Source organism: Notothenia rossii (genome assembly GCF_949606895.1).
Source record: "Notothenia rossii genome assembly, chromosome: 5".
In the NCBI taxonomy this organism is placed as follows: domain Eukaryota; kingdom Metazoa; phylum Chordata; class Actinopteri; order Perciformes; family Nototheniidae; genus Notothenia; species Notothenia rossii.
Genome location: NC_136903.1, coordinates 38,528,137 through 38,540,368, shown reverse-complemented (window position 1 = coordinate 38,540,368; position 12,232 = coordinate 38,528,137). Strand labels below are relative to the sequence as shown.

At 39.7% G+C, this 12,232-nt stretch overlaps 1 protein-coding gene and 1 long non-coding RNA gene across 2 annotated transcripts; one reads left to right on the top strand and one right to left on the bottom strand.

Moving 5' to 3' along the window:
• Positions 1 to 2,871: 2,871 nt before the first annotated feature.
• On the bottom strand, positions 2,872 to 11,839 carry gins3 (GINS complex subunit 3). The gene is made up of 3 exons (XM_079685563.1): positions 9,099 to 11,839; positions 7,909 to 8,142; positions 2,872 to 3,377 (listed from the first exon to the last, which is right to left on the bottom strand). Exons 1-3 carry the CDS (start codon positions 9,267 to 9,269, stop codon positions 3,147 to 3,149), a joined length of 636 nt encoding a protein of 211 aa, XP_079541689.1. The 5' UTR covers positions 9,270 to 11,839; the 3' UTR covers positions 2,872 to 3,146.
• Positions 3,251 to 7,897, top strand: LOC307041949. The gene is made up of 3 exons (XR_013808950.1): positions 3,251 to 3,388; positions 6,265 to 6,392; positions 6,631 to 7,897. It is a non-coding gene; the product is annotated as an uncharacterized lncRNA (long non-coding RNA).
• Positions 11,840 to 12,232: the final 393 nt, after the last annotated feature.

The window sequence follows — 12,232 nt, the reverse complement described above, 5'->3', positions numbered from 1 at the left end:
TATTAATAAAACGTATTTAAAGTATTAAAATGTGTGTTCAATAACTGTATGCTCTGGAGGGAATTTGCTTCATATTCGCATCATGATCGAGAAGCTGTCGATTTATTAAAAAGAACATTTTTCTTGTGTAATTGTAAAAGTCATTTGTTGATGGTCCCTAAATGAAAGCCTCGTTTTGCGGAGAAGATCTCCCCGTTAAACTGACGCTGCTGGCGGGTCCGGGAAACTGACGCTGCTGACGGGTCCGGGAAACTGACGCTGCTGGCGGTTCCGCGAATGTCCGTCGAATATCCAACCTAAAACCAAATTCACCGCGGTCCTTTCGTGTATGTACAGCTCTCAACATGCCCAGACTTGTAGTGATTTTTACCTCGTTTTATACTTTTTCGCCTCATTCTGAAAGAAACAGGTGCAATTTACTAACGTGACAGCCATCTTTGTGATGGTGATGCGTATTGTGCGAGACCAGAGACCTGTAGTTCACTGAGCGGTTTCACAAAAAAAAAATTGTAACTTCACAGTTTTAGGACACATTTTTATTTTTTTGACTTGCAAAATGTTCTTTTAATTTGACAAACATCATATGTGTCATTCGTGGCACAATTCAAACGGGATCGAAAGATGACTTTTCTCTCTCCATTGACGTCAATGTATAATTTTCCGCTTCCGGGGTCCCATGGGTCGGAAGTAGATGGGCGGGACTTCGCCTCTCTATGGCATCATATCAGTTATGGCAAATAATATAAGTATTATTTAAATGTGCAAATGCTGTAATTAGTTTGTTTTCAACTTTTTACTAAAACCATTGGCAAAAGCAACCATCTTGACAACTGAATTATCCGGAATAATTCCGCAAGGAAAATTGCAACTCTTGTCTCCTGGTTGTCTGTGACTCCAGTTTGAACACTTCATCCCCAACAAAATGGCCCTTCGAGCCGGAGACTGAGCCACACTATGGCTGATTCAGCGACTGATGGCGTGCAGACCCAACAATGGAGGTCAGGCTCGTTTTAGTGAGAACCTGGATGACTCCCAATGAGTTACAGACTAAACCCAGCTCTACTTAGATGAGGCTAACCAGGGATTGTCTCCAACATCCCCTAGGCCAGTGGTTCCCAACCTGGGGGGCGCTCCCCCCTTGGGGGGGCGCCAAAGATCACAGGGGAGGACAGTTGCTCCGATCAGATCGGTCTCCTCCATTTTCTAGATTATTTACGACTTTTGAATCCACATAAACACATCGGCAAAATCCGGCTTACTTTGAGCATGTGTTTTAAACAGTTTAATCCCTTTGTGAATTGTTTCCACTTGCGCCGTCCTTCAATTTAATCATACAGCGGGAATCCAAATGAATTAATCCTGAGTCCAATAACCATCAAAGTCACTCCAATAGTGCTCTAATTAGGCTTTCATCCTCCTTTAACAAAATACTTCACATTCATCCAGTTTGTGACAGTAGTTGTAGCATTTTGAGACTTTCAAACTTTAATTACCGCTGTTGCGTGTGGGGGGGGGGGGGGGGGGCAACTTCCAACAGGAGTCATTTGGGGGGGCTCTTGGGAAAAAAGGTTGGGTACCACTGCCCTAGGCCATCCACACCTCCTCATCAAACAGAGCCTAGCATTTCACCTGAACCCATATTGCCAATTCTCATCGAGAGCACTAAATTCTGTCATCATTATCTCTGGAAGTATTAGCCAAACCCCCTACAAAGCCAATTAGTTATGACTTAGTGGCTAGAACCAAAAGACATAGACGGCCCCCAATTACTATGGTTTTGAAATACCACAGCAGAAGGCAGCATCAAGATCCCAAGGCTCTCATGGTTCACGTTGTAAGAGGAAACACTGCAGCAGGTCGGCTTCAAGTTTCCCTCCATGCTCTCAAACTAGTGGACGTTCCAGAAGCAGCCACGCTTCTAATTTGAGTGATTTCCAAGCCAATATTCTCCAGGAAAAGGAAACGGGGACAGCGCTCCGGTCTCGGCCCCAGCAATTTGAATCCCTTTTTAATTTGTTTGTAAACACTGCAAACGTATTGTCAAGTTGGTTTAGATGTTCGGTAATTGCATGTGTTTTTATATTTGCATCGTTTTCCGAAGCTTTGGGTTGTTGTAGTGCGTTTGCACCTGTCGGCCACCACAAGCAGCAGGGAGCTCTGCACTCCCTCAGAGGTCACAACTGTTAAAACATGTTTGATATAAATGTATGTCAAAATGATTCAAGGTTGAACTCTTAATACTCATAATCTACACATTTTGACTTAACATCTAATGTTTTTGAAAGTATTTGTATTTTTGTTTACCTTTTATTAATTTCAATTTAAACTGTAGCAACTGTCAATAAACCCAATAACCCCAGGATTAATAAAGTGTTCTGATTCTGATCTAAAACAGTGCAAAAAATGCATTTATGTGCAGCAGATTGACTTTGGCTTTCACAGGTGAACCTCTTTCTTGCTGCTGATAAAAAATTATCCCCAGTACTTACGAGGGTAAATATTCATTGTTGTTTCTAAAAGTAAACACATGTGTGCCTCTGTGTGTCATGAAATCCCATATCAGGATCAATACACAGCTCAGAGACGTGGTCAATATTTACATCAGCAGTGACCTCTGTATTCTCGCTGTCTACCCTCTGACCCACATTTAACACTTCAGCAGGCAGCTACCCCGCCCGTCACCCCTTCATCATGTTTGTTAGGCTTTTTCCACTTAAATCCATGTATGATCAATAACGCCCCCCCAAGACAATGGTTGGGGAAACACTGGCTAAGGATGTTCTAGAATTCTATTTTTAGCAGTTTTATCAGCAGTAGTATGAGGTATTGAGGAGCTGCAGAGATTTCCTGCCAAAAATAATAACACCTTGATCATTTTAATATATGTTTTAATAACATTGAGAGTAACGATGCAAAATAGTTAAATCTCTAAAAATATTGTCAGGATTTGCGACCAGTCATAATCGCAGTTTTTCCAAGTGGTGCAGCCATGGTCAAGATGACGTGTACAATGTGACAAAATAAATATTATGTATACTCTACAAAGGGGGAGGGCGTCCCACCCTGGAGAGCAGGGGTCAGATGGGGGAGGGGGATTGTCTGTGGGAGAGGAAATGACAGGAGGCGCCAGAGAGGACTGAAACGGGTCAGGGCTGCAGGTCGTTGATCTTCCTCTTGCGGTAGTTGAGCACCAGGCTGGAGGCGGTGAGCTGCGAGGCCCGGCCCTTCTCCCAGCTCTGGAAGCTGTTGAGGCCACTCTGCCCTGACGAGAACAGAGCCTTCTCCAGGCAGTCCAGACGCTCCACCAGCGCCGACGTGTCCTCGTTGTACGCGTTCTGAGACGAGTCCATGTTCCGCCTGAAGCGCCCGATGAACGTCTGGACCAAAGGCAAGGACACACACAAGTTAGAGGGAGGAAACACACACACATACAGGGTACTGAGGGAGTATTCAGGTTAGGGCTGAACAATTCACATTTTAATTGAAATCAAAATATGGACTAGTGCATGTTTTAAACTGCAGGAAGCATCTTTTGTTTTAAATATCTGTTAAAACACCATATTGAATTAAGAATTGTGGAGAAACAGAGATATTCTAGTCTTCGAATCATATTCTACAGCAGGGGTGCCCAACCAGTCGATCACGTTTGACCAGTCGATTGCGGGGAGATTCCCAGTCGATCGCGAGATGTGTCTAAAAATAGAACAACAATATTCTGTTTTATCGTTAATGTCCTATAACATAATCTTCCTGTGCCAGAATAATGCACTTGAACGCATCAAAGCTTTGTGATTGGCCGGCGTGACCCCATGTGTCGGGGCGTGGCTGGTGGGCAGTGGGCACTATTTCCCTGACGTTGTCCGTGTCAACAGGAGTGACAGTAAGCACACACACAAGACCCCAATTATGGCAGAAGCAAAAAAGCCTAAAATATATAATGTTCACTCCGAGTGGGAGGATGATTATTTTTGTATCTATTCCAATTCAAAGTCCATCTGTCTCATCTGCAATGCGAGCGTGGCTTTATCGAAGAAGGGTAATTTAGGAGCGGCATTTCAAAACAGTGCACAAACGCTACGAGACGGAATGTCCTCCTAATTCTTCCCTACGCTCCCAACAAACACATGAAGCCTTTCAAAGACGGCGAAGTTGTGAAAGAAGCATGGAGGCTGCCGACGCGCTTTTGGGGGACAGTAAAAATAACAGTAGCATTTCAACAGGTTTTTGATATAATAAAAAATCAAGATAGATACCGTTATTAAATCAGCTGTAAGTTTTAGTTTGTTTGAAATTATTCATTATAATTATTGTAAAAAATTGTATAAGAATGCAAACTTAAATTGATTATAGTCTATTATCAATTCAGGTTAAGAAACTAGTGTTGCTTGCATCCTATTTTAAAAAGGCATTTCTTTTTATACTCTAATAAAATGCAACAAAAAAAGGGTTTGATTCTATTAATTTGTCTTTTTTATTGCACTTTTCCTGTGTAGCTTCAGATCTGAGTTGTCTTATTAGTAAGCCTAATTTATACTTTTGTAGCAACACTATTTTTAAATAATGGCAAAGAAAAGGTTCAGAGTCTTTTCTTTTTTTCCTGTGTCATATGTGGCAGCATGTTCAATGTTTCTTGAAAACATTACCCACTGTAGTATGTGACGTGTGAATAAAGTCCAACTCTGTATCAACAACATTGTTGTGTAACTTCAGTTAAATACTTGTATGTGTGTAGATTAGAAAGAGGTAAGATAAAGGATCTGCAGTATTTTATGAAGTATTCATCGTACAAAGGTCAGTTTTATACAAGTAGAAGTGTGTATTTACCTGGTAGTAGGCTGTCAGTAATGGCTACGACTCTCTATTTGGACTGGTAGATCTCGGCAGACTGGCAACTTTAAAAGTAGCTCTCGGTTCAAAAAAGGTTGGGCACCCCTGGTCTACAGACTTAACTTTACATATAGAACCTCAAGAGAACACTACAAACCTTTTAATATAGATTTGATGCAAAGATGATCAATGTCTCCAATGCAAGTGCAGTACCAGTGAAAGTGATCGCGATGAGTTAATGAAGGTACATGAGGCCTGCTGGCGCTCTTCTGACTGACCTAGTTTGGAAAACCTTTGATATGTCAAACTTCAGATAGGTATAACTTCAGGTTACTCGCCTTCAGGGAAAACCAGCTCTCAAAATATTCCTACAAATATTAAAACATCAAAGTTGTGTTCAGCTAGTTCTAACATTTGACAAGTACAGCTGGCATATAGTCGATAAACCTGCATTCAAATGGAAATCATAGTTCGCACCAGCAAATGTTTGGAATGATTACTTTTGGGATGTTTTAGAAGTTTCTGCAGTTTCTACTGATTTGGTTCTTTTTTAATAATAAATCACATGGAAATGGGGATCCGATATCCAGCTGGTTACTTTAATGATTGTTTTTTAACACCAGACAGACACTTTTTCCACTTTAAGTGTGTGATGACCTTGTTGGGAGAAGTCGTATAGTGTGTGTGAGATTAGAGAACATCTGCCTGTAACAGCTGCAGCAGACACCCAGCAGGCCGCCATGTTTCTGATCCGATTGCTCCCTCTAGCTGTGACGTTTGGAATGACACTGGCTGTTCAGTTGTGAATCTGACTTCTTTTGCAAAACATTGTGAATGAGAAACTGAAAACGGGTGTAGGGTGTTGCAAGTTTGTAAAGCATGTTATTGTTTATCTCTCAGGAAAAAACTAAGTAAAAATGAATGTTGTTATATGCCGGAAACCCTACTGTGTGCATCACAGCCACTGCTTATTTGCAACGTTGGAAAGGTAATAATTGCTCCTTCAAGACTTTTATTGGATTTCTTATTTTAAAATGCTGCTTTTCTTTTGGGAAGTGGACTTATAAATGTGTGCTTGTGTATTCTTTGTAAGTTTTGCCTTTAATCTGGACTGTACCTTGACTGTTGTAATGCTGTTAATCCCCCCTGAGTAAGGTATGAAAGGATTTGTGAAAGTGTGAAGCCCTCTGACATACAGTCATGCACATGTAGCTCACAAAAAAGAAAGGAAGATTATCCACTTTCTGTGTAGCACATTCTTCCTGTTTCAATTGACTTCATGTTTAATAAAACACAATTAAACAATAGCTCTGTCTGCCTGCCTACCGCATATCGTTTGTTTATCGATGCATGAACATGATATCGGCAAGTGTTCCACCATTACCAAATAATGTCCCTGCCTTTCATTCAAGTTTCACTTTTTTTTTTACTTTTCAGAAAAGAGCTGTTGAAGTTCCTGTGCAAATTGGATAAGAAGCTTGTTTTGGCCGTTTCTATAATAACAAACACAGAGAAGTGAATTGCTTTCAGCGGATTGGCCGGACGGACCCTGGATGTTGCTGCCGGTGAGTGTGCGACTTATCTCTGTAAGCGCATTGTCCTCCTTTCTACGGCTGTCAGACTGAGCAATGAAGCTCATTCATACAAAGCATAACAAACTAATATTAAGTAGTAGTGCTGGGCGGTATACCACTTCATACCGAATACCGGGTTGTGTGTGTGTGTGTGTGTGTGTGTGTGTGTGTGTGTGTGTGTGTGTGTGTGTGTGTGTGTGTGTGTGTGTGTGTGTGTGTGTGTGTGTAGGCCTGTCGCGATAATCGATAAATTGACTTATCGTACGATAAAAATGGACTCGATGACTTTTCTGAGCTCGATAAATTGCCGTTTACATGCGTGTTTGTTTACATAAGGATGTGACCAGCATTTTAGCTAGGAGCGCTGTGGCTGCCAGACGAGCTGTGGCTGCCGTCCATGCGCACTGTGAGGGGCGGGGCTGACACACAGCCAGGTCAGTACACTCTGTGTGCACGTACAGCAGCGTAGCAGCGAAATTAATAATATAGCGACAAGCGGGAGACAACGTGTGACTTACTCGCGGGGAATTTAAAGTGAAATGGAATTGGTTACAAAACCTACACATCTCGATTCTCCGGTGTGGCAGTATTTTGGATTCAAGCCAAATCAACGAGGCCAACCTACGGACTTGAATGAGCCGGGCGGTGTGTCGCATTTCTTCAAAAAAGGTAGCGACAAAAGCAGGCAATACCACGCATTTTAAACTACACCTAAAACACAACCACTCCATTCCGTTTTCCCAGCTGATAGCAAACACGGCAGCTGGAGATGGAGAGCCCCCACCTTCCCGACAGTTTACAATCAAAGATGCATTTGCCCGGCAATGCAAACATGTTGGTGTTCCTTGCTCGAAAACTTCGAAAAACAGATTTGGATATGGCCTGTTGAGGCATCTGGGCCTTTGTATGGACAGTGGACTGTACACATGACTGTTGTTTTAAGGAGATTTTTTTTGCTTGTCAGACAATGTGTGCTCATATTGTTTTATTTATATATATATTTATATATATTTATCTATCCATCTATATAGAGATGGATAGATAGATGGATTGAGAGCTCTGTTTTCCAGCCTGAGTCTATTTAATTTATTGTTTTGGTTGTGTGTGATTTAATTAATTTATTATAATTTAATTAATTTGTTTTATTTATTATATATCATTTATATATTTTAATATTATTTCACATTTCATTTGCAATGTTGAATATTCAATAAATGTTCTGTTTGAAAGGATGTACTAGAATTATTATGATATATTATCAGTATGTCAGTGGTCTAAAATGGTCTTACAATGGTGCCGACAATATTATCGTTTATCGCAATAATTTCCAGGAACATTTATCGTCCTACAAAATTATTTATCGTGACAGGCCGTGTGTGTGTGTGTGTGTGTGTGTGTGTGTGTGTGTGTGTGTGTGTGTGTGTGTGTGTGTGTGTGTGTGTGTGTGTGTGTGTGTGTGTGTGTGTGTGTGTGTGTGTGTGTGTGAGTGTGAGTGTGAGTGTTTCACCTGCAGTAGCGTCTGTGCGATCTCAGGATTCTCTGGGCTGTCAAAGTGCAGCATCTGGGAGCCCAGGCCGTAGTAGTAGGGCCCCATCTTGTGCAGATCCACCACGTTGGGGTCAGCGTTGAACACGGTCCTCCAGCCCTCTCTGTACACCTTGGGCAGCTCCACGGACAGCACCCTCCTCTTCTTCTCGTACAGACCCTTCGACAGCCACAGAGGAAGCTCCATCTTTGTACCCTGAGACATCAGAAAGAGTCCTCAGAGGGGGGAGTCATTGTGAAGACCCCTTCTCCCTGGGGTGCAGCTGTATAGGTTACGTCTGTTTTGTGATGCCGACTTTAAAACCAGGAAAAGACACTTAACGATATCTAATCTCATATCCTGGTACCAATATAATATCAATTTATATATAATGACCAGCCTTATGAAGGGGGCCTCCTCTGTAGTGTAAAGTGTTCTGAATCAGTTCAGCCAACAGATAAGGACCACCAAACACATTTCATTATGCTCAATTATTTGTAATGTCACCGCTGGACTCCTCGATGAACTGTGATGTAACCACTAAAGTTGTCATGACAATGACAACGTGAAGCGTTATTAGTTTTCATTTCAAGTTTTAGCCTTTTCTATCTTAGTTTCCTGATTTGTGTCCTCGCTATTGATTGTTGTTGTTTATTGTGAGTGTAATCATGGGACGTGTGTAATGACAGTCATGCCTGCTTTAAAGGCATTACATTCTTTCCAGAGGTGGAAGAAGTACTCAGAACTTGTACTCAAATAAAAGTAGAAGTACCAGAGTGTAGGAATACTCTGTTACAAGTAAAAGTCCTGCAATACAAATGTTACTCAAGTAAAAGTACAAGTATTAGAATCAAAATATACTTAAAGTACCAAAAGTCACTCAGTCACACACACACACACACACACACACACACACACACACACACACACACACACACACACACACACACACACACACACACACACACACACACACACACACACACACACACACACACACACACACACACACACACACACACACACACACACACACACACACACACACACACACACACACACACACACACACACACACACACACCTCTATTGGGGCTACTTAGTTATTTCTAAATACCTTGAATGAACATTAAAAACGATCAGGGCAACATTTTCCTCAGAGCTTTACTCACCTCCGGTATGTCGTGCGAGTCACTCGACTTCTCCAGGAATCCCAGCCGGGGGAAGCTGCATTCTGTTCGGATAGGAAGTCTCTCATGTGAGAGCAAAATATCGTCGAGAGACAAAAAGTTCTCCTCCATACCCACCCCAGGTTTTACTGGTAAATATGACTGTGTGTCCATTTTGTGCTCAAATTAGGCCAAAAGTAGCTTTATGCCAAATTATATAATCAAAATATTGAGCAGAGGTCTCTCCTGTTGTGTTTTCAACTCTTCCTCTTCGCTGTTTTGGCGCCATGGAATGTGGACCAATCAGAGAGCGACGCTGTGACAGCCAGACGAGAGCAATCGATTCAATCTTCTTCTTCTTCTTCTTCTTCTTCTTCTTCTTCTTCTTCTTCTTCTTCTTCTTCTTCTTCTTCTTCTTCTTTTGTGTTTATTGGCGGTTGGCAAACCAACTTGTAGGTGCCACCGCCACCAACTGGACTGGAGTGTGGACAAGAAACTATGCAGAAAACAATAAACAAAAGAAAGAAAACAACCAAAACTCTATTATTTTAAATGTATCGATTTCTCTTAGAAACACAATAATCTCACAATACATATTGCCTGATGTTTTCCCTAACAGCCCTGATTGCGAAAACTCATGATGTTTTGCTTTCTTGAGTGTCTGGTGTCTGGTCTTTTCTCTGAGTACTATGTTTCCTGCAATGCAGTAAAAAACATGTTCAACAGTTTCTGGCTTGCTACAGTGTATACACTTTCCGGTTGGATGCTTTCCAATTATATTTAATGTATGATCGAGACCTGTATGACTTATTCTCATCCGAGAAATTACATTTTCTTCCCTTCTTTTAAACCCCACATTCCTTTCATCCCCCACATACCTTTGAATTGTATAAATATGTCTTCCTGTATTACTAAGTAAGGTCCCAATGTTCTTGCCATGTTGCATATTTCTGTATGAATGTTTTAACCTCCGCTTTGCTAAGTGGAACTTATATGTCTGTGTTCATATTCTGAGTGTTTGTTTCAATAGAGTCTGTATGCAGACCACAGCAAGGAGGATCCTAAAGGGGGTGGATCCTATAGGTGGCGTTTCCTAAAGGGTTTATTCATTTATTTTAATGCTTTGAATGAATCATAAAGGAACTTTGAAAAATAATAATTATAATTAATTTGCGTAAAGAATGAAGAGTATACAACCCACAGAGAAGACAAATTAATTGACCTATTGACAGATCATAATGAATACAGAGTCAATTTGATAGTCTATCATAACATAGGATACATTAAACTCATCAATTGTAGGCATATCATTTTTTACTGTTTGTGCAGTGGTAGTAATTATTATTCAAATCAATCAACTACGTTTTATGGAAGATATTGCTGTATATCATTTAACAACATGAGTAGAGGTTTATGTACACCTAAAATACTGAAGTTGAAGTTACTGTCCTGATGTTTATCATTCATTTGTTCATGTTGTGTCTGGCGGTAAGATTACAGTAATTAATTAATTAACGTATTTATTATTTTTGAAACATTACAATACACATCAAATACTAAACATGAAATGTATAGTACATACCAATACATTGTACAAAGGAAAATATATATAGTACATACAAAGAGGAAAGTCTTCATTAAACATAAACATTTTATTGGGTGTTCTAATTCAGCAACCACAAAATATGTGCCAAGATTTCATTATCTCTGACTTCATCAACCAAAAGATCAATTTTGATATTTAACATGAACTCAGAAAGAAAAAAACACTGTCTGCCTTATACAACTTTTGTTGGTCATCTTTGAATATCATCCAAGTTTTGTAGATGGACAATTTTGCTATTATTAGTATAAGGTTTACACTAGGCTATATATTTCACTATGGGGTTTTTTAAGACCCAGAATGATATTTGGCTATTTCTGTGTAAATTCCACTTTGAACAGAGACAAGATAAGGGCAGCAACTTGAGTTGACATGAAACAAACATAATTGTCTGTCTCCTCTGTGACCAAACAAACAGCACATAGAGGAGTAGGGACAAGCTTTCATTTGTACCAGTTTTACATATTTGGAAGAATGTCATGTAATATTTGAAAATTGAATTCTGGCAATTGACCCTCTGGAGAAATTGTCTGTAGCTGCCATACATTATTTGACTTGCTGTTTGTCAATCACAGCTTCCCAGTAAGTCTGTATGTATGATGTCTGCTTATATTGTTTTACAATTACATCCTGTCAGAACCATGTATACATTGTCAATGCAATCTTATTCAGAGGAAGAATCAGAGCATAATAAATGAAGTGGTAATACACTAATACTTGTGATGCACCCAATGTCTGATGCATTATGAACATTCTTATAATGTATTATAATCAGCTTATAACACTGTATAATTATAGTTATAAGAACTCATTAATGCTCATAAATGAACTAGTTGATGTGGGATTCAACAATAGTAGGACTCAAGTGTCTCCATTCTCTTATGTAGGGTGTGAGCTTGCTTTACTGAACAGGACTATGAAGCACAGCTTCCCAGTATGTCTGTATGTACAGTATGATGTCTGCTTGTATATTGTTTTACAATTACATCCTGTCAGAGCCATGTGTACATTGTCAATGTAAGCTTTGGGTTTTGCTTCTATTATTTCGAAGCAGGAGCCATTTTTTAGGGATTGCCTTTCTAATAATTAATAATTCACTTACCCAATTCCTTTTATCCTGAAGCTTATGGCATATCTTTAATGCAAATTATACCCAATAAAATGTTTATGTTTAATGAAGACTTTCGTCTTTGTATGTAGGCTACTGTATATATTTTCTTTTGTACAATGTATTGGTATGTACTATACATTTCATGTTTAGTATTTGATGTGTATTGTAATGTTTCAAAAATAATAAATACGTTAATTCATTAATTAATCTTACCACCAGACACAACATAAACAAATGAATGATACAAATCAGGACAGTAACTTCAACTTCAGTATTTTAGGTGTACAGAAACCTCTACTCATGTTGTTAAATTATATACAGCAATATCTTCCATAAAACGTCATTGATTTGAATAATAATTACTACCACTGCACAAACAGTAAAAAATGATATCCCTACAATTTATGAGTTTAATGTATCCTA